At 32.2% G+C, this 20,217-nt stretch overlaps 2 protein-coding genes across 3 annotated transcripts in view; one reads left to right on the top strand and one right to left on the bottom strand.

Annotated features, from left to right (window-relative positions):
* The window catches only part of LOC143203666 (meteorin-like protein), a 55,110-nt gene extending 52,210 nt beyond the window's left edge, over positions 1 to 2,900 (top strand). The window contains exons 3-5 of the mRNA XM_076415922.1: positions 1,346 to 1,492; positions 1,548 to 1,744; positions 1,807 to 2,900. Coding sequence (XP_076272037.1) covers positions 1,346 to 1,492; positions 1,548 to 1,744; positions 1,807 to 2,147 — 685 coding nt within the window. The 3' untranslated portion in view covers positions 2,148 to 2,900. The remainder of the gene's footprint in view (positions 1 to 1,345; positions 1,493 to 1,547; positions 1,745 to 1,806) is intronic.
* Positions 2,901 to 3,758: 858 nt separating this feature from the next.
* Positions 3,759 to 19,448, bottom strand: LOC143203662 (UNC93-like protein MFSD11). Of its 2 annotated transcripts, XM_076415918.1 has the most exons (8): positions 18,863 to 19,448; positions 8,900 to 9,069; positions 7,039 to 7,215; positions 5,529 to 5,809; positions 5,346 to 5,468; positions 4,264 to 4,568; positions 3,993 to 4,213; positions 3,759 to 3,910 (listed from the first exon to the last, which is right to left on the bottom strand). In XM_076415918.1, exons 1-7 carry the CDS (start codon positions 18,953 to 18,955, stop codon positions 4,013 to 4,015), a joined length of 1,350 nt encoding a protein of 449 aa, XP_076272033.1. In that variant the 5' UTR covers positions 18,956 to 19,448; the 3' UTR covers positions 3,759 to 3,910; positions 3,993 to 4,012. The 2 variants fall into 2 exon arrangements, with proteins under 2 accessions (XP_076272033.1, XP_076272032.1); XM_076415917.1 differs by having other exon boundaries at positions 3,759 to 4,213.
* Positions 19,449 to 20,217: the final 769 nt, after the last annotated feature.

Here is a 20,217-nt window from a genome sequence, read left to right as displayed (position 1 = left end):
CTAATAAATACCAGACTAGAAATGTTTGGCGCATTTGCCATAATTTTAATATGTAATTATTTAGTGAAATAACGATTGCTGTTGTATTTTAAACCTTATTAAAGCGCAATCTATTCATAGTAAACTGTAATAAGTTTAAAAACCAACAGGTATAATTTTTAGGAACGAAACAAAATGCACTAAAATCTTGGACATCCACCATAACATTTATTACCAATATTTATTTAATGACACAGTGATTGCTGTTGTATTTCGAAACAGTTTGAAGCCCCATCTAGTTACTGAATAGTCATGAGTGTATTATAACAAGCCTCATTTATTAGAACCTAATAAATATCAGACTAGAAATGTTTGGCGCATTCGCCATAATTTTAATATGTAATTATTTAGTGAAATAACGATTGCTGTTGTATTTTAAAGCCTATTAAGGCGCAATCTATTTATAGTAAACTGTAATAAGTTTAAAAACCAACAGGTATAATTTTTAGCAACGAAAGAAAATGCACTAATATCTTGGACATCCACCATAACATTTATCACAATATTTATTTAATGACACAGTGACTGCTGTTGTATTTTATACTAGATCAAGGCGTCATCTGACGTTATCAGTAATTAAAAATCGACAGGAATCATTTGTAGTAACAATGTAATACAACTCGTAATTCAAGTAAGATTTAACAGCGTTTATAGATCATAACTGTCGACATACCTGGCATTATTTGACGCTGTGCCAGAATTTATTAAAGAAACAATATTAGTGTGATATGAATAATCACAAGATATTAATCAGAAATATTGGGAATGCGCATCCACCATACTATAAATACTCCCAGTTTTTTGTTAAATCCTTCAAAGTAACTTCTATAATAGTCAACTTTTTGCCAACTTTCTCAAAACTGATGACATTCCACAAAAACAGATGTTACTGTTATTACAACAGCTGCAACATTATACTCGTTATCTAGAATTACACATTCATAATTCGTTTTTTTGTATGATATGACAGATCAATAAATATTTTAAACAAAGAATTAAAAGCTTTAAAAGTCTCATTGTTTTTGTTTTCTTGGGTTAACTCGTATAGTAACCAATTGTCCGTGTTTTTTGATATAATTATTGAGGTCATTTCATCATTTAAAGGTTTTCCTATGATTGGCAAGTATAAATTCTGAGAATATTGAATGAAGATACTAACAAAAAAATGTACAATCCACCATATATGACTGGAAACTAAAATAACGCAAATATTGCAATAATAATGATATTTAATTAAAAAAGAAACCTATTACTACTAAAAATACTGGCGCATCCACCATAATTCAATACATTTTGTTTTTTCCAGGTTACCGAATCAAGATAGGAATTTCAGGGCTTGTATCAAAATTCGAAGCACGTCCAAACCAAGTCGACCTATAGCCAGAGTCTATCTAGAAGGTCCACGATCTCTTATTCCTTTGTATAATGGCGAGGCCAACTCTAAACGAATAAAGTAACTGAAGCTCTTGCCCCTATTTTTCCCGTGAGCTAACATTGTTGTTCTCTAGGTGTTTCAACAGCAAAAAAGGCCAAGCTGCTCTATACATCGAAGCTACTGACGAACGATCGTTCGACAGGCAGATGATGGAGATCGAGTACGATCTTCATCAGCTTCCTAGGAATACTTATGGATATGATCCAGCGGAGGAGTGTAGGCCTTGTTCCATGGAGGAACTGGCGCATACTTTCTGCACAAGCGATTTAGGTAAGTTTACACCGTTCCATGCCGATTCGCGCCGATTTAACACGACTTCCCTTACTATCCAGTCACAAGAGGTACCATTCTTTCTGTGGATAACAACAAGGAATCGGAATTGTCCCAGATGACCGTGAAAATAACTAATCTCATTCGTCACTCTTTTGCGGACGAGTTCATCCAGGACATGGACGACAACAGCATCCACGTCCGACCATCCAACCACAAACAGGTGATGCTGAACGTGCCCCAACACTGCGACGTAAACCACGGCATTGGGGAATTCGTATTCATGGCCCGGAGGAAACTGGGGGAACTCACCCTTCTCTGCGCCCCTCGATTGGAGACCTGGTCGGCCCTGGTGAACAAACTGAACGACGAAGGAAAGTCGCACTGCGTGCTGAGGAGTTAGCGTTTCTCGAAACCGTGATTTTCGTCTCCTGCTGTGATCTCTGTATATATACAAAGAATTGTGTACATAAAATATTATTTTTGACAAACGAAAAAAACGACTAAACGAAAAAATCGTGATGGTCTGTGCCTGGCGCCTTTACCATGTATTATTCAGTGCAATTTTGAAACAACGATTGATTGACGAACTGAAACAAGTCCCGTGTACTTACGATTGGTTGATTTTGTGATAGTAGAGATATATATTTCAAAGAAAAGAAAATCTTACTTTAAATAGCATAGTGATTGACTCTATTTTATATAACTGTATTATAGTTTTTATACTAAAAACAATACGAGCCGTATTATTTTACCAGTATACCATCTATAACATTGAATTCTACGTGCCAATCTACGTTCTTTTGTTTTGTTTTCCCTTTTTATCAGCCGCCTAATAGTATTATGTATGTGTTTTGTTTAAATGTTACTTCAATTTCCTTGCCGTAGGTCTCAGCCCTCTAATGTTTTATGAATATGGGGAAACATTTTCTGTGATAGATGATTGCACAAAATGAAATGTTTGTGTGGTGCCTTGTTTAGATGGCCTCTTGTATTAAAAACACATAGATTTTAGAATGTGCTATATATCTATAAATATATATATAATTATAAAAATATTTTGTATAAAAAAAGTAGTGTTTAGATACGATATTCTTATAGTGTGAAACAGATTTTAAACAGAATTATTACATTGTGAATAAAGGTATTTTGTTAATTGCTTTTTTTTATTTTCTTCCGAGAAAAAATCCCAACCTTACAAATCCTCCTAACATTCTAATCATTCAAACTGGCTACTATCATATTTTAAATCGATGTAGTCAGCAGGTATCTTTGTTACAGTGGAGTGACAGCAATGATATGGTGTGAGTACAGTCGTACTTTAAACTAGATTGAAATGAGTTCTGATTGATTATATAACATTTGTATTAAACAATGAAAAATCAATCAAATCACTTTTAAGTTATAAATAGAAGACATGTATAAACGCATTCGCCATAATATCATGTGGTATTATTTACTTGTATACGCTATAAGTACCTTTGCATTTTATACGAGACTGATTACATCAAACTCATAATCATCATAAAACAATTAATAAACAAAAGGCATCATTTGTTATAGTATAAGATATCATTAAAGTGGCGCCTTCGCCATAACATTATTTAGTAGAATTTTTACAGTAGATATGGAGTTATCACTCTGTTCTGTACATGTCAGTTGATGCTACATTAGTCCAAATAAGAAAACAATTAAAGAACGAAAAGTATGGAATCTGAATAATAAAACAAGAAATATTGAAAGCGCATCCACCATATCTTAAATAATAATCGAGCCTTTTTCCTTTATTTAAGAGCAACTTTTATTTAATAAAATAATCGCCTTTCGAAGGAAAAAGGTGATAACATTTCATAAGTTAGTAATAATACCATAAATAAATCTTTCTGTAATTATTATAACGTGAAACACATTTTAAATTGAAATATTAGCTTGTGAATAGAGATGATATTATATTATTTGGTTGTTTTTAAGGGAGGGAAGATAGGAGTGAATAAATAAATAAAAAAAACATAAGTTATTAAAACGTTTACATATATATCTGAATATATAAAAGTATCACATATATTTTATTTTTTTCTTGTCTAAATATTTACATACATTGAAAACATCAATATCAACTCCCCACTCAACAATAAATACAAGCAGAGTCCGGGCTCCTCTGTCTGGCTGAAAATGACGGAATTATTTGCACTGGAGGTGTCGTAAGATTTGGCGGAAAGACGGTTCCAAGAAAAAAATAAAAACGTACTCATCAGTCTCGTGGTTCCCTCAGCTGGTGGGTTCCGGACTCTCGGCCGAGTATTCGGACACGCTGACGTTCGAAGCAGCCTCTACCAATAGGCGTTTCGATTGCCATTCGACCAAGACGAAGGTGATAGTTCCCAGGATGGCTGATACGATGAGGATGCCTAGCTGACCGTAGAGGTTCAGATAGGATGCGTATGAGAAACATACTGCAGCTGCAACAGACTGACATCCACAGGACTATTAACGATTCTCTTTGTTTTTTGGGTTATTACCTGGGTGAATTTGAAAATGGCGAAGGCGGAGGCGCTATCACTAGCATACACGCCTCCCAGGATGGAATAGATTTGGGTGTTGTAGCAGGCGTCGCCGAAACCCAGCAGGAACGAGCATAATATCGCTAAGTAGGCGTTGCTGGTGATGAAGGCGGTGTCGTTGGTTTCCCCAATAGGCGATTGGTTAGGTAAGTTCAGGAATATAATGAAGAAACTCAACACGTGGATTACGAATCCTCCGATAACGATGGGATCCCGTCCCCACCGGATTGTTTTGGATCCGAGTATCCCGAACGCTGCTCCTCCTGGAAAAGAAAAGGCATAGTCCAGAAATTTGAGCAAACCATTTTCAAAATTACATAGGTTTGTGGTCAGATGATTTATTATATCGATATTTGACGATATAATATCTGCTGCTTCGAATGACGCTAGAAAAGGTCGCTTTGCTGAACGAACTCTCGAAACGATTTTTCAATCTGATCCCGGCGCATTCACCATAACATTATTTAATAGAATTTTACAATAGTGAATGCATTATAATGGCTATTACTTGATGCTGCAATGAGCGTTGGTGAGTAGAATTAAATAAAGTAAGAATAGTATCAAATATGTATAGTGAAAAAAAAAAATATAAAATATTGAGAGAACCACGTAAATAGTAATACAGTTTTTCCTCTCTTGTTTTAGGGCAACTTTTATTAACAGTGGTGAGTACTACCACTGGGAGGAAAAATCTTTTTCCAACGTTCTAGAAGTGATAATGAAACTATTATTTCACTCATTATCAAAAACTAGTTATTAAAGAATATAGTACTGTTCGATCAGCTGAAAGAACTTCAGAAGAATGTTAATTTTGAAGTAGAAGAAGGCCCGGTGTAGGTAATTATTGAAATATCATCAAGTACCAATTCGGAAAGATAAAAAGCAGATACTTTATTTTTGATATTGCCACTAGTTTACGAGAAAACGTCTTTCCAATGACTGCCTAGTAAATGATTTCTCTACTAATCCAGAATTTCTTGTTTTGTTTTTCATTTAAAAAATTAATTAGAGGATTTTATAGTTTATGTGGGCTACCTTACCTATGACTTCACCAAGTCCGATGAAAATACCGGAAATACCGATAAGTTCTTTGCTGTTTGGGAGATTGAGGGTGGCTCCAACGCTGGCACTGTATACTCCGCTCCAAAATCCCAGTTCCAGACCTGAAGACATAATATTTTTTAACTTCTACTGTCTAGTGAGAATCGTCATGAGATTTATACCAGTGTAAATAAAGGTAACGCAAAGCAACAACATATTTGTGGTTAAGAACAGCCTGACAGCTCCTTTTAGAGCTTCCACTGGTCCAGACGGAGCCTCCACCCGATCGTCCGGGCTGTTATCCGATTCGTCCTTCTTGGGAGGTTTGGGAAAGAACACCATGACAGCAATACCGACCAGGGCGATGGCCGACAGGGTCCACACCACGACCTGCCTGGTGCTACTGTCGATGGTGTCCTTGTTTTTGAAGGCGAAGAAGACGAACATGTTGCCGATGAACATACTGAGGAGAAGCAAAAAATTGTAAGTTTAATTGGTAGAAATTATAAGGACGGGAATTCATTTTGAGGGAATTTTTAAATATAAAGGATTAATCAATAATTATTTCTAATATTTATGACAATAGATAAGTCCACGTAGAGAAAACACAGAGAGACATCTCTGTAAACTAATTAATAACTTTCTACAAAAGTTTCTCTTAAATTATAAGACATACCCTGTAAATTGAATTCAAAGTCTTATTGTTGTTCTTTTTTATAAAATATTAAAACAATCAAAAACGATGTTCTCTAGCTGGCCGTAAAGCAATTAATGTGCTGGAGAAAAATTAATTTCGGGTGATTTGAATTCAAAGGCATTTTGTAGTTCCTAATTCTGACAAGATTAAAATAATCAAAAACGATGTTATCTAGTTGGCTGTGGAGAAAACAATAAGTTGGGGAAAAAGTAATTTCGGATATTTTAAATACGAATATTATTCATATAAAATTTAAGTTCTGTATGTGGGATTTGATTCGATGGCCTTTTAACACTTTTCTAGCAGAACCATAATTCCATCACTATAAAATTTCTGAGATTTTTGGAGGACAATCTGAAACAAGTGACATTCACAAGCTCCTTTTGAAGTAATCTCTGAACTATTGAGAAAGTTTTGCAGGGAGTGGAACAAATTGTAGTCGAACGGGGCAAGATCAGAGCTATACGAGTTACTAAAGGTGTGTGAGGTCTAGCGTTGTTGTCTTGTAATTTAATTAAATTCGAATTGAATTTGTTTGTTCACAACCTCATATAATAGATTGTTCAAATTAAAAATTCAGAAAATGTTGAGGTAATATAGGTACTCATCAGACTTTGCACCATCATGTATTCTGATCGAACAGAACACCTGTTAAGGATTAGACCAATTATGACAGTATGACAGAACCTGTAAAATATCACTATGATGATGTGAGAAAAACGAGATAATATTCCAAAAAATGTAATTGAGTCTAACACTCACAATAAACGTTTATTCAACCAAAAAATTATAGGAATTACTTAAATAATCCCTGTAGAATTACACGCTTTTTATATATGAAAAGGGGAACTACCTACACTCCGTCACGTAGTTTGATTTATTATTTGATTTATCATCTTTTAACCGCGTAATAGTACGATCTAAAGCACCCAAAAATTCCGAAAGATAGTCAGTTTTATCAGGATATTGATATGATGAATCTGATTTTAATTTACCTGAATTGTAACATCGCCCAGAAAATCCCGGAATTCCTGGAAATCGTCGCAGGAGTGGAGTTTAGAGCTAAGTAATTGCCTTGACCTGTCCATATCAGAGCCGCTCCAGTACCAACTACCGCGCTAGCTATGTATAACAGTGCTGTATGTGGTATCGAAAATGATGCTATAAAAAGCCTACATAAAAACAATTAATTAGTATATAAGGTTTGATGTGTATGGGGAAGAAAACACTTTTTTTGTAGTTAAAAGATGTCTAATGTAATCATATAAAAAATCATATTCAAAAATAAACGAAAACTTGTGATGTCATCACCTCTTAAACGAAGGACTTTGTGATATTAGCCACGCCCAAAGTGCTGTATGCGGTTGTAATCTGGTCTGCACAGCTTTTACTTGCAATAAAATTATCTGTGGTGTCTATTGTATCTTTGTTCAACTGAACTTCATAGTTTTTAACCAAATTCCGATTGCATATCAGTTAAGGAGTGGATTTCTCAGCTTCGATGTTTCCAAATTCAAATGGTCCACAGCTAGAGACCATTTGAGTACCTTCAGTTCACTTTGGTGACTGGTACAGTTGCAGAATCCATGGCTACATGTACTTTCTCAGTAGAGGTGTTCAGCTTATTATAAGTTAATTGAGGTTTTTAAAACTATTTCGTCGTATTTCCTTTTATGTCAAATCCTTTGTCTAACTAATAGTCACTTCAAGAAAACACCTAATAGAAACGATTAAAAGACAATTCTAATTAATTCTAAAGCAGGAGAAATAACGAGTTAACCTTAATGATACATAAATGACCCTTAAAATAAGTTTATCCGTGTATTATAAGTATGTTAAACGAGGAATAATGGAATATAGTAAAAATAACATTTTGATTGACTTCTGGTGATAGTTTCCAAGAAGAAAAATTAGCTGAAGCGCTATCTGTGAGGAAAATTATAATTGTGACATGGTGAAAATGACATATTTCATCGAGAAAATAAATTAGACTCGTGTGTAACTGTACTAAACAAGAATAAATAAATAAATTATCATATTAAAATATCAAAACGTAAAAATAATATATGATTGACAGTTTTCAAGAACAAAAATTAACTCAAACGCCATCTATAAGCAAAATTATTAGGTAGACATTGTCAAGGTGACGTATACGTCATGAAAAAGTCATACAAATCAACAGTCACAATCACAACAATCAACAGTAAAACTTTATTCGAAATGGTCATACATTTTTGATTCAAAAAATATTTTGACTGGAAACTATGCTAATTAAATTACAATACTTATTTATAAGACCCACAGTTAAGGGCAGTACTGTCTGGAAAATACAGCGGCTTAGTATATTTGAGCTTTTTCGTAATATAGAGCGGAATATTATTACTTTATTGAATATATTGTTGTATTGGGATAGTTTGTTTTATCTATTATATGTGCATAACATGTCACACCAAGGTTGCCTCATCATCCAAATATTTATTATAACCTCTAAAGACGTGAATATTCAGTTTGACATCTGGAATATAAGCTACAGCTACATATCCCAGTGATTTTCAGCTACTGGTGTTATAGATATGAATCTTTTTCGTATCTAACCACGCATCTAATTGCATCTGCGTTTCTGCATCATTCTCTTTGTCCTTTTCGGACTTTTCGGTGAGTGTTTCCCGAAGATCATGTCAATTATTTTTGATTTTTAACCTCGGTCTTTGGTATTTTGCGACAACGGATATGGTATTTCAACCACTTTTACCAGGAAACCCGAGAAAACAAAACACTACATCTTTTAAGTGTTTGAGAGGCTGAGTTTTGATCGAAAAACTGATAAATGATAAGCAGATTCTTCAAAATACTTACAGATATGTGATTCCCCCGATTAGCATTGAATATTTCGCGGTGAGGATGCTGATGGCTGAGGGTGCCGCCCAATTGAAGACGGCCAGGAAGACATACACGATAGCGAGGCTGACGTATGCGTTTCCCTTAAAGTCCGGATCATCGGCTATTATACTGTCTATCATGGTTTTCTGAAAGAAATATTCAAAACATATTTGAAGGCCCTGTGCAACAGATTAATGGTGGCTATTTCTGGAAAATCCTAATCAGTGTTCGGTAAACTTCGGTAGTTTCCGGCCGATTTTTCGGCGTTGCCATTTACAAGTAATCGAGAGGTAGAATTCAACAAACTTCAACAGCCATTTTAGATTCGGCCCTCATACTGGTAACAGCTAGATTTTATAAGGTTAATATTTGACCATAATTGTTATTTATAGTTTATTTGTTCTTGTACTACTCATATTTCGATTATAACTGGTAGGCAATAATGGATATATCATTTATTTGTGAATAGTATCAAAAACGCTTTTATAACATCTTTAATCTGGACATACATCTGAGGACATTCTATCCAGATGCGTATCTATTTGATTTTTATTTTAATTTCGCAAATTGGATTTAATTCTATACCAAATTAATTATATTTTAGGTATAGTTCAGGCAAAAGTTCAGGCAAATATGACTCGATCCGATGAAAAAAGTGCGCAAAGAATTCTACCTCCTGGGCGGTGTAGAAAAGAGTTTATTGCATATGCTTTATAACAATATAACTTTGGTTTGTTATTGTAATGTGTTTGTATGTTACATATTGATAAATGAATTATCTTTATTATCTTGCATACTGTTTTCTCTTTACTACAATTTAAAATTATTTTAAAATGAAATAGGTTTATAAAAGGTTCTTCATATTACATTTGTAATATTATAGAAGACGAAAATTATACCAAAAAAAGTTTACTTAAATTTAAAGGAAAATTTCAAGGTAATTTATTCTGTTTATAATAAATTCTTCAAATATAAGTATAATTTAGAGGGACTGGCAACATCGCGTGCCAGGCCCTTCAAGAATGAAATGCTATATAGTGGCTACTCAAGTATCAGCATGAATCTCTGATACACATACACATATATATATATATATATATATATATATATATATATGTAGAAAATAGCTTTCTATTTGTTTTTGTAATGTTTATGTATAGATAAACAAATTATATTTGTTATCATACGTATTGTTTTATTTTCCTTTTTTTCCTATAATAAAGGAGTACTCTAAAATTAAATATTTTTATTGCAAGTTTACAATAAGTTCTTGATATTATTTTGTAGGGCATTGTTTATAAGTTGATAAACATATACATTTGTTATCATAAATACTATCCTATAAGAAAAATTATTTATTAAAATTTAATATTTTGATAAAAAGTTCCTGGTATTACTTTTGATATTTTATAGAACTTTAAATTTGTGCCAATAAAAATTTAATTTTGGAACCAGACAATATATAGTCTATTCAAAGTTTTTTTGTACATACCTCATCAAGATCTGGAAGAAGAATATATTACCTGCCGCAATTTGTAAATTTGTTTTAGAATGAGACAATATTTTCCTTGTCATTTTTATCTAGTTAAAAAGAGACACAATGCTATGTGAATAGTTCGAACACGTAAACGAATGAGCCTGTTAAAGTCGTCCGGTTGCCAGACGTATGCAAAATTCTTGAAAGCAATAGTGATAAGAGGTTATAACTCTAACCTATAAACTATTGTGGATAATTAACTGTTGTTTTTAGATGTACTATAATGCTAAAATAAATTATATTTGATAACATTTTTTGTTCAATTATTTTATTTATATTAGAATTTTGTTGTATGTCAAAGCCAAACTAAAATTCAGAGTTGATGCGGCAGTATTGCGACGTTTTGACTAGATGACGCATGTACAAAATAACTTTGAATTGACTTACAGGAACTGGCAACGTGGCACAGTCAAATTTGACTGCGCGTGCCGGGAGTTCCTGCGAGTAGACTCTTTTCTAGAAAGCATTCCTCGGAAACAAAGAGATCGTTTCGTAGCTTATTAAGTCATTTATTACATTTCGTGGACCGTTTAACGGGTATATACGTATGATAAATGTCAAACGGGTCCAGCCCAGACATGATTGAGGAATTGGACGTTAGGAGAAAGCCGGCGTCAAGACAAACAGGATCAAGGAAAGTGAGTGCATTTTCGAACTATGTCAACGACTAAATCGGGTTAATAATGCGAATTCTTATCGTGTTTATTTAGCATATCGAGCTCATTAAACCGGTAACAAGATGGCGTGGGCTCGTGGTGTCAAAACCAAGGAGATGCAATAAAAAGATTTTCGCTTTTTTGCATTTCGCCGCTGTGGTTTCGAAATCGTCAGTAAAAATGCCGATGATATTCGTAAAAAAAACTCTCTCCAGGGTGTGTGTTGATATTTCTCGAATAAATACACCGACTTGAAATCGTGTAAATAATTTTTTATAATCCTCTTGCATAAATGTTTAAGTAAATATTCCATACAGAACTCTTTCACCAATGTAACACTACCGTGTCAGCCACAATTCTTCATAGATTGATAATAATCAAGTATCGTCAAGTCTGGTGAGTACTGCAGGGTATGTTTTCTTGAATTAACATAATTCTTTATAACAGGTCAATTGAAAACTCCCCGGCCTACCCTAGTAAAACACATTTTTTTGGCAAAATTAGTTTTTTTTATTCAACATAATTCCTTTATCAAGTTTGCGATACCATTTTTGTAGTACGATTTGTACTTTGCTTCAAAATAGGCCTCAGTTTCGTCGATCACCTCTTCATTGAACCAAAAATTCTTCCCAACGAGCATTCTTTTGAGATCTGAGAACAGGAAATAGTCACTGGGGGCCAGATCTGGAGAATATGGCGGATGAGGAAGCACTTCGAAGCCCAATTCATGGATTATTGACACCGTGTATAGTCTTGGTAAAGCAGCACTTTCTTTTTCTTCAAATGCGGCCGTTTTTCGCCGATTTCGTCCTTCAAACGGTCCAATAACGCTATGTAATAGTCGCTGTTGATGGTCCTTCCTTTTTCAAGGTAGTCAATGAAAATTATTCCATGCGCATCCCAAAATACAGACGCCATAACCTTGCCAGCCGACTGTTGCGTTTTCCCACACTTTGGAATGGGTTCATCGTGTGCAGTCCACTCGGATGACTGTCGATTGGACTTTGGAGTGAAATGATGGGGCCAAAACTAAAAACACTATAAATACAATGAGAGAAATGAATGAATGGACAATGTGTCAACTGTTCTTAAATTGTGATATAATTAGTCCATAACCTATAATTACAATTATTAGACAATTATTAGTCTCTGAACACTGACAGTGATATTTAATAGTTTTATAAATTATTGCTAAAAAAACTTAATCCCTGATAACCTTCGTACCACATATATCAGCACTATTCCTATATTTTACTTGAGTAATTGATCTATTCATTAATTATTTACTCGAAACAATTATTAAAATGTATAGACTCTATAAATAAGGACACGCCCCCATACGTGAAATGTCAAGCAGTGACAATTACGTTTGAATGAAATGGTGCGGTTTTTATTTTCTATTTATCTAGCATAATTTTGTTAATAACTAGAGAAAAGAAAAAAGTAAATCACAGTCAACTGTACACTGGACGTAACTGTATAAAACAAATGGATTAAAAACTAAAAACACTATAAATACAACGAGAGAAATGAATGAATGGACAATGTGTCAACTGTTCTTAAATTGTGATATAATTAGTCCATAACCTATAATAATAATTATTAGTCGCTGAACACTGACAGTGACGTTTAATAGAAGTTTTATTTTAATTTTCACTTATCTTGGAAAATATAACGAAAAAAAACACACCCATAATATGAAATGTCAAGTAGAAAATAGAATAGAATTTTATTTATAACTAGAAAAGAATGTTGACATCATAACGAGTAACATAAGAAAATAATACATATTTTCACAGTATTTAAAATATAAAGGAAAAAAATAATCAACAATATATGTTACATTATCTAAATTGTTTAAATTTGAATATATTTTGGGACACCTTATATCATTATTATCTTTAATCTAAGCTCAGTTAATCTTAATATGGATATCAAAATACTACGACGTTTTTATTTCATTAAAAATGTATCTCAATACAACTACAAATATAAACAGAAACATAATACACCATAACCTATATTAGGATCTGTCAAAATTCCACAATGACTTTTAATTAAAACAACAGATTGTAGATATACTAAAAAAATACACATTCATAATATGAAACGTCAATTAATGACAGTGACAGTCAAGTAAAAAGAGTTCTGTTAATTTTCCCTCAAATAGTAATATTTCGAAATATTTGAAATAAAGAAACAAATGAATCAACAATCTATCATTTTATCACATTATTTATTTTAAGTATTTAAATTGATATCCATGTGAAACCTTTTTATTTAATTTACGATTTATTTCAATATTTCTATGAATTATAAACATAAACAATATTAAATCATAATCTATATCGAGAACTGTCAAAACTAAAGAGTGACGCTTCACTAAAACAATTATTTTCGGTTATCTCTAGCAACATAACGAAAAAAGTAAATGTCAGTTATCTGTGCAGCGTTTAAACTGGTTTTTTAGAAGGTATGCAACCATGACCCATACATAAATACATAAAATAAAATCGAAATTTCGCATTTTTGAATAAATTAATGGCTGTATAATAATCATAAACAATCTGTGAAATCGGCAACCGGCCACTTTTTCTTTTTTCGCATATCGTTACTTCATAAATTATAAAATTAACTAAATGTCAGAAGAGAAGTCTTAACCAAAAGAATGCACTACTAGACATACAGTAAAAATTAATTTCAAAAAGTTTTTAAGAATTCTTGACAGGCATCGTTTAAAGGGCAGTCAGGCTTATTGACTTACATATTCGGTGTGTCATGCCTGACGAGTACCTAATATCACCAAATTAAGACGGTCGGAGCCCTGCGGCGTTGCCAATTATATTCTCCAAACTATTATATTAAATACGAGTAGGGTACGAAGTAGGCGGGGGTAAATACGGTAACTCATCCTTTTAGACTTTATCTTTTCACCGATCACAGACCAGAACCAATCAAAATCTCGAAATGCACAGAAACATATTAAATTATTAATAAACCATTTTTAAAATTATTATTTTAGTTGCAATCACACAGTAGTCGCCTTCGAGACAAATGTAGATAATGCCTTAATATATTTTAGTTCAATTTATTCATTTCTGTTCTTTTTGCTGTTGGTTGCATAAAACCTATTTTTTTACTGTGAAATATGATAAATAATCCAAATAAAATCGAAGCGCCCTAAAATGTTAAATGTGAGGAAACGGGAAAATGGAGAAACTAAAGAACTTGATAACTAAAGCTTCTGGAAATATTATTATACGACCATTACATTACAATTCTTTATAATCCCTGTAAATATCATTAATTTGCGATTATTTGAAATGAAATGACAGTAAAAAACTTGAAAATGGTATAAAATCATAAATTTTCACGACTGTGGGATAGAGATAAAACTCTCAATATATATGTATTTTGGGGTGCGAAAAAAACCAAAAACCATGTTAAATTGCATTAGAATTTAACAAAAAAAAAGAAATCCACCCAGTTTGCGAAAATACTCTTTTCATTGTATAACATCATAAAAGTTGTAGATATATTATTATACTACAATACAACTCTACGTTAAATTCTTTATAATCCCTATTATTTTCATTAGCCTACGATTATTTTAACGGAAACTGCAGCAAAAAATTGAAAATGACAAAAAATCTAAAATTTTTAGTAATATATATTTGATACTTGACAACTGACAGCAGAGTGGTAGTGGTGAGTAGGCGTTGAATCATTAGATATATTAAATAAAGAAAACCATTCGGACTCCTTTTTCATGTACTTGTATTGAAGGGAAGTGAATAAACAAAATACTACTTTTAAAAAAACATGGAATACTTTTTCACTCATCCAATATTGACGCGGATTATACATATTTTTAAATAACCAAGTCAGGTCAGATAACCGACGAGTTCAGTAATTCGCCAGTTCAAAGGTGTCTGTTATTTTTCGCGACACTACTGGATAAGAGAATAGCTCACTCAATGCACTTATCGCTTCGTTCTACTTTATAAATCGGCTCTCAGTCAAGAGCTCTGCGATTAAGACGAACTCCAGTACGTCCACGAAGAAAATAGTTCAGACACTTGACAATATCTCGAGGAAAACCGGCGAGAGCACAAAAATCGTAAGCCATAAGCGGTTATATAAGTTTTCAGCTTGTAAAAGTACATGTTTCACCATATGGTGAAGGTCAAACCCGATTGAAAATAGATGGAGGTTGAGTAAGTGCGATCGGACCAATAAGAAGGTCAAGGATGAAAGGTTGCGGAATTGGATTGATGATTTCAAGTCAAGTTTAAGTCAAAACCGAGAAAAGGTGATGACACTAATGTGAATCAGACGGTATTGTCACAGTGTTAAAGGAAAACGACGTCAAAATAGCAAGGAGCATTCGTCATATTCTAAAATTACGTTGTCTTATAACTGACACGATCACTCAAGTATTCGTAACTATTGTCCGTATATTTTTATCAAATAATTTGTTTTTTTTTTGATACACAGAACAATAAGCGACGTATGTCGTTTTATAGCAAATGATAATGACAATTCTTAATCTCAGTAGGTCAGATCAAGTACAATCAAAGTACCGACATATATCGTATATGAATACATAATTAAATATACTATAAATATTATGTTGATAATTAAAAAAAAAACTACGTATAACTATTAACCCAAAAAAGCATCGAACTCTGACATTAATTGACACTTATGGCTGTAACATAATTGCAATGAAATTGGAAATGCAATTATAAAAATTATTGTCCCTTAAAATATTTGATTGATATAAGATAAACATCAAATGCCGATATTATTTCTAATTTAAATAAATGTATGTTGCATTAACATAAAAAAAGAAGACGAAAGAAGAAAAAATCCATTTAAAATGTATTAATATAACGGAAAATTTAACCTAAAACTCTATTCCGATAATCAACTGACAACTATGACAGTGACAGTTTTATTACCGTCAAATGTGAGAATTGGAATCAATATGCAAAATGACAATGCATTTAATTGACAATTATTACGGTGAAAAATGCAAGAATACCAATCAAAATTCAAATAAACATCTAGAATGTATGATATATGACGCTTGTCAACACACTTTTAAATATACAGTAAATACGGTGGTTTATAATGTTTTATTCGGGTCTTTAATTACCATTAATGAGCAATAAGAAATTTATTTTGACTTAATTTACAAAACAGAGTTTACAATTTATTAATATAACAGAAACATTGATCTACAACATTGACGGTCAATTGACAACTATGACAATGACAGTCAAACAATCGAAATGCAAATTTATAGCTACTAATGTACCACACCCGTCAGCACATTTTTTAAAACATAGAATAAATATTACAATATTTTGTTCAGAAATTATATAAACGATATAAAAGAAATAATAATTAACTGTATTATACAATTCATTCTAATTTAATTTAAAAAACTGGACCTAAAATCTATATAACAAAAAATGTTTCTATCTAAAAGATTGACCTCTGACATTCCGTTGACAACTATGACAGTGACAATCTTCTTTGAGTTTAATAACAAACTCGCGATCAAAATTGAAATATTCATTGCGAAATGTAAAACTTCTGACACTCAACATCTGTCAACAGATTCTTAAATATATAATAAATATTACTAGACATGATATTTTATTAAAATATTTCATTAACAGGAACAAATTATTAATCATATTATATAATGCAATTGAAAATCGAACTAAAACATTACAACTTAACAACTACGCTGTCAAACGACAAAATTACTATTACGACAAAATTAATATCCGCCAATGTATTAAGTAATAAACAGTAATTGTCGTCGATATTTCAATGACTTTCATTTTAAGGTGATTTTAAAAATGTCTTAATTATTATTAGAATGGTAGAAAGTCACTTTTCACTAAAACTAATAATTTGACAATCATGACAGTGACAGTGACACTTATGAATATTCAGTCCGTTTAAATACTGAACTGATAGTAAAACAAATAACTTTAGATATAAACAACTATTAACATATTTTAATTATCTAGTAGACAATAGTTAGTATCACATGTTTTGTTTTTGCTATATTGTTATACTCCACAATAAATAATTTCAAAAAAATAAACTTTCAAATGATAATAAATATTACGTTACTTATTATTTCAATAAATCTATTATATATTATTTCCGATACAATAAAAGTAACCGATTTAAAATTAATTAGTAACCCGAACAAGTAATAAGAAACTGTTTTACTTCCTCATAACGAACCAACCCATATTTTACTTCTACTCATTGAACAAAAAACACAAATATTCTAGGACGGCGAAGTAATAAAAATCAAAACGAAAATAGAGCGAGTTATACCACAAATATTACGAGTTGACTTCAACTACGGTAATAAGTAAAACAAAAGATTTATAGTAACCAGGTGACATGAAAAACTACACGATTATTTGTACTGATTTGGAAACGAACAGTTTCGCAAACATTTGTTTGTTAATAGTCGTTTTTTTATGAAATAAGTTTCAGTGGCGAATCATCTTTAAAAGAACGATTACGTACTAATACAATTCTAGTTACGTGTTTGTTACTTTTGACCTAGATATTTACATATTTTCTTATTATAATCTGCAATGTTGTCTATTAATACCCCTTATTATATGCAACGGCCGTACAATACCCTTGAATTTAAATGGCCAAAAAAATCGAAAATTGTTCACGTTCCTTTTTCTGATTTTCCATTGGCACTGAGGTTCAATTCGTGGACCTTCCCACATAACGTGATCTGAATTTCGATATCACCAACCAAAAATTATCAGTACACAACCATAATAATATTTAAATTATCGAAAAAGTGCACTTGCATCACTTATAATACATAAAATGACAGTATTTTGACACTGGCGAAAAGGTAACTTTCTTTTTTACCGACACATTTTTCTGGATTAACGAAATGACATTGATTAGTCGATTTTAAAGAAAAATAATAATATAGGCAGCATTCTAAAGGTACTGATTTATCAACTTTTAAGCTTTCTCAAGACTCAAATATATTTCTGGTCAATAAACATCAAACCAAATTAACCAATTATTGTAATATTAAAGTCAATAAAACAAATGGACCCAAGATATTAAAAATTTCGAAATCATCAACTAAAATTATCAGCACACAACCGTAATAACATTTAAATTATCTAAAAAGTGTACTTGCATCAGTTACAATACATAAAATGACAGTGTTTTGACACTGACGGAAAGATAATTTTCTTTTTTACCGACACATTTTTCTATCGTTAATGACATTGATTAGTCGATTTTAAAGACAATAATAATATATATACAACGTTCTAAAGATACTAATTTAATCACTTTTAACCTTTCTCGCTACAAATATGTTTCTAGCCAATAAACATAAAACCAAATTAACCAGTTATTTTAATATTAAAGCTAATAAAGCAAATGGACCCAAGAAAATTAAAATATTTTGGTAAAATTTATCAACCAGGAAAAATATCAAAGTTCACAAAGGTGGCTATGGAAATATTTTCGATAAACACACAATTCGTGTGACATAACAGTTTTTTTTCAGATCCGAGTTAGATTGGCGTTTGAATCCTACCTCTTCCGCGATTTCCGGTCATTCACTTGTCGTGGATGACATGTCAAGGCCGACGCGATGATTGGCGCATCAATTCGGGCGCCAAAACCGTATTAAATCATAATAGTGAGTCGGTGCGATACCTGTATGTTCCCCCAGGTCTGGAAGGCGGTGAAGACGAGCATGAAGGCGAGCCCCAGCAGCAGTACGTTGATGAATCCCCGATCGAATGCCATATTGTTACCGAAACACTGTCAGGAATGCGTATTATCGAACTTGAAACGATTTTTTGTGTTGAATAAGGAACGCGCGCCACCATATACTTTTACTTTTCGGTAACCCGTAGCCTATAGCGGTAACTTTGTTACGACTAAGGAGGTTTCGCGGTACCCATTCGAATTTATTGATAAGTGGGAGGGTTACGGATTTGATTACGTTCTGAATCGACAAGAACGGTGGTTTATCAAGACGAGATAATCGTTAAGAATCTCGTTAAATAGCCCGTATTATCTCCGAACAATTAAAAATCATGGCATATTTTTAATTGTCACACAATCTAGTAGACGTCGATAAAAACCGACGCTCTTTTGTTTTGTTTACACGAATCGTACGAGTTGGAATAGCATTGCCACAATTTGAAGCACTTCACTGCCTGTTATTGCTATTTAAAAACTAGCGATAACAAACAAATTACCACAGTGTACTACACCTAATTGTATTTTGTATACTGACGCTGTCATTTCGTCCAGGAAAAGGCGAGATAACGGACTACTTGGATTAATATCAAAAAGAAAACATTTTATAGCTTTAGTACCAAAATATTGTATTACTTGTATTATTAAAAAAATTATTAACAGACTTCAAATACAAACATCACCCCGCCAGTTTAAATAATATAAATATAACCACAAAAACAAAAACATATCATTGTATAATTAGTTGCCTAATAGATAATAAGTAGAAAAAAAACATTAATTTCCGTAATTTTAATATATTACACAAAAAACAATTTAGTTTTATTGTCGCGAAAGTTCACTTTAAGATCTTTTGTATAACAACAAAGTATTTTATGATAAAGAATAAAAAGTTTTAATTCATTATTGTTTATTTAGTGGCCTACCATGACAATGAGGAAAAGAAATAAAATGAAAATAATAAGAAATAATCAAATAAACAATTGGAATCATTGTTTTATCTGGGGTCATTGTCATAAAGTAGCTCTATGGTTTGTGTATTTCAATGTTAGATGACAAAATTAACTGTAACTGGCATCTACCGACATTTTCTATAACTATAAAATGATATATATTTTAATTATATAGATTTCTTCTTACGATACCTAAATCAGTGGTAATTATTCTTTATAAGGAAACAAAATAGTGAGAAAATTACGGAAGTATTATTTGCATTCTTTCAAATAGCATAGTTATATTTTATAATGTATTTTATTTTTCATCATGTATTACTGGTTGCCGAAAAGTACACAACTAGTAGCATT

Source organism: Rhynchophorus ferrugineus, unplaced genomic scaffold (assembly GCF_030347505.1).
Source record: "Rhynchophorus ferrugineus isolate W39M unplaced genomic scaffold, kcgeb_rfMv2 rfM10, whole genome shotgun sequence".
Taxonomy (NCBI): Eukaryota; Metazoa; Arthropoda; class Insecta; order Coleoptera; family Curculionidae; genus Rhynchophorus; species Rhynchophorus ferrugineus.
The sequence above is the reverse complement of the archived record's forward strand: the minus strand, read 5'-3'. Positions and strand labels throughout refer to the sequence as shown.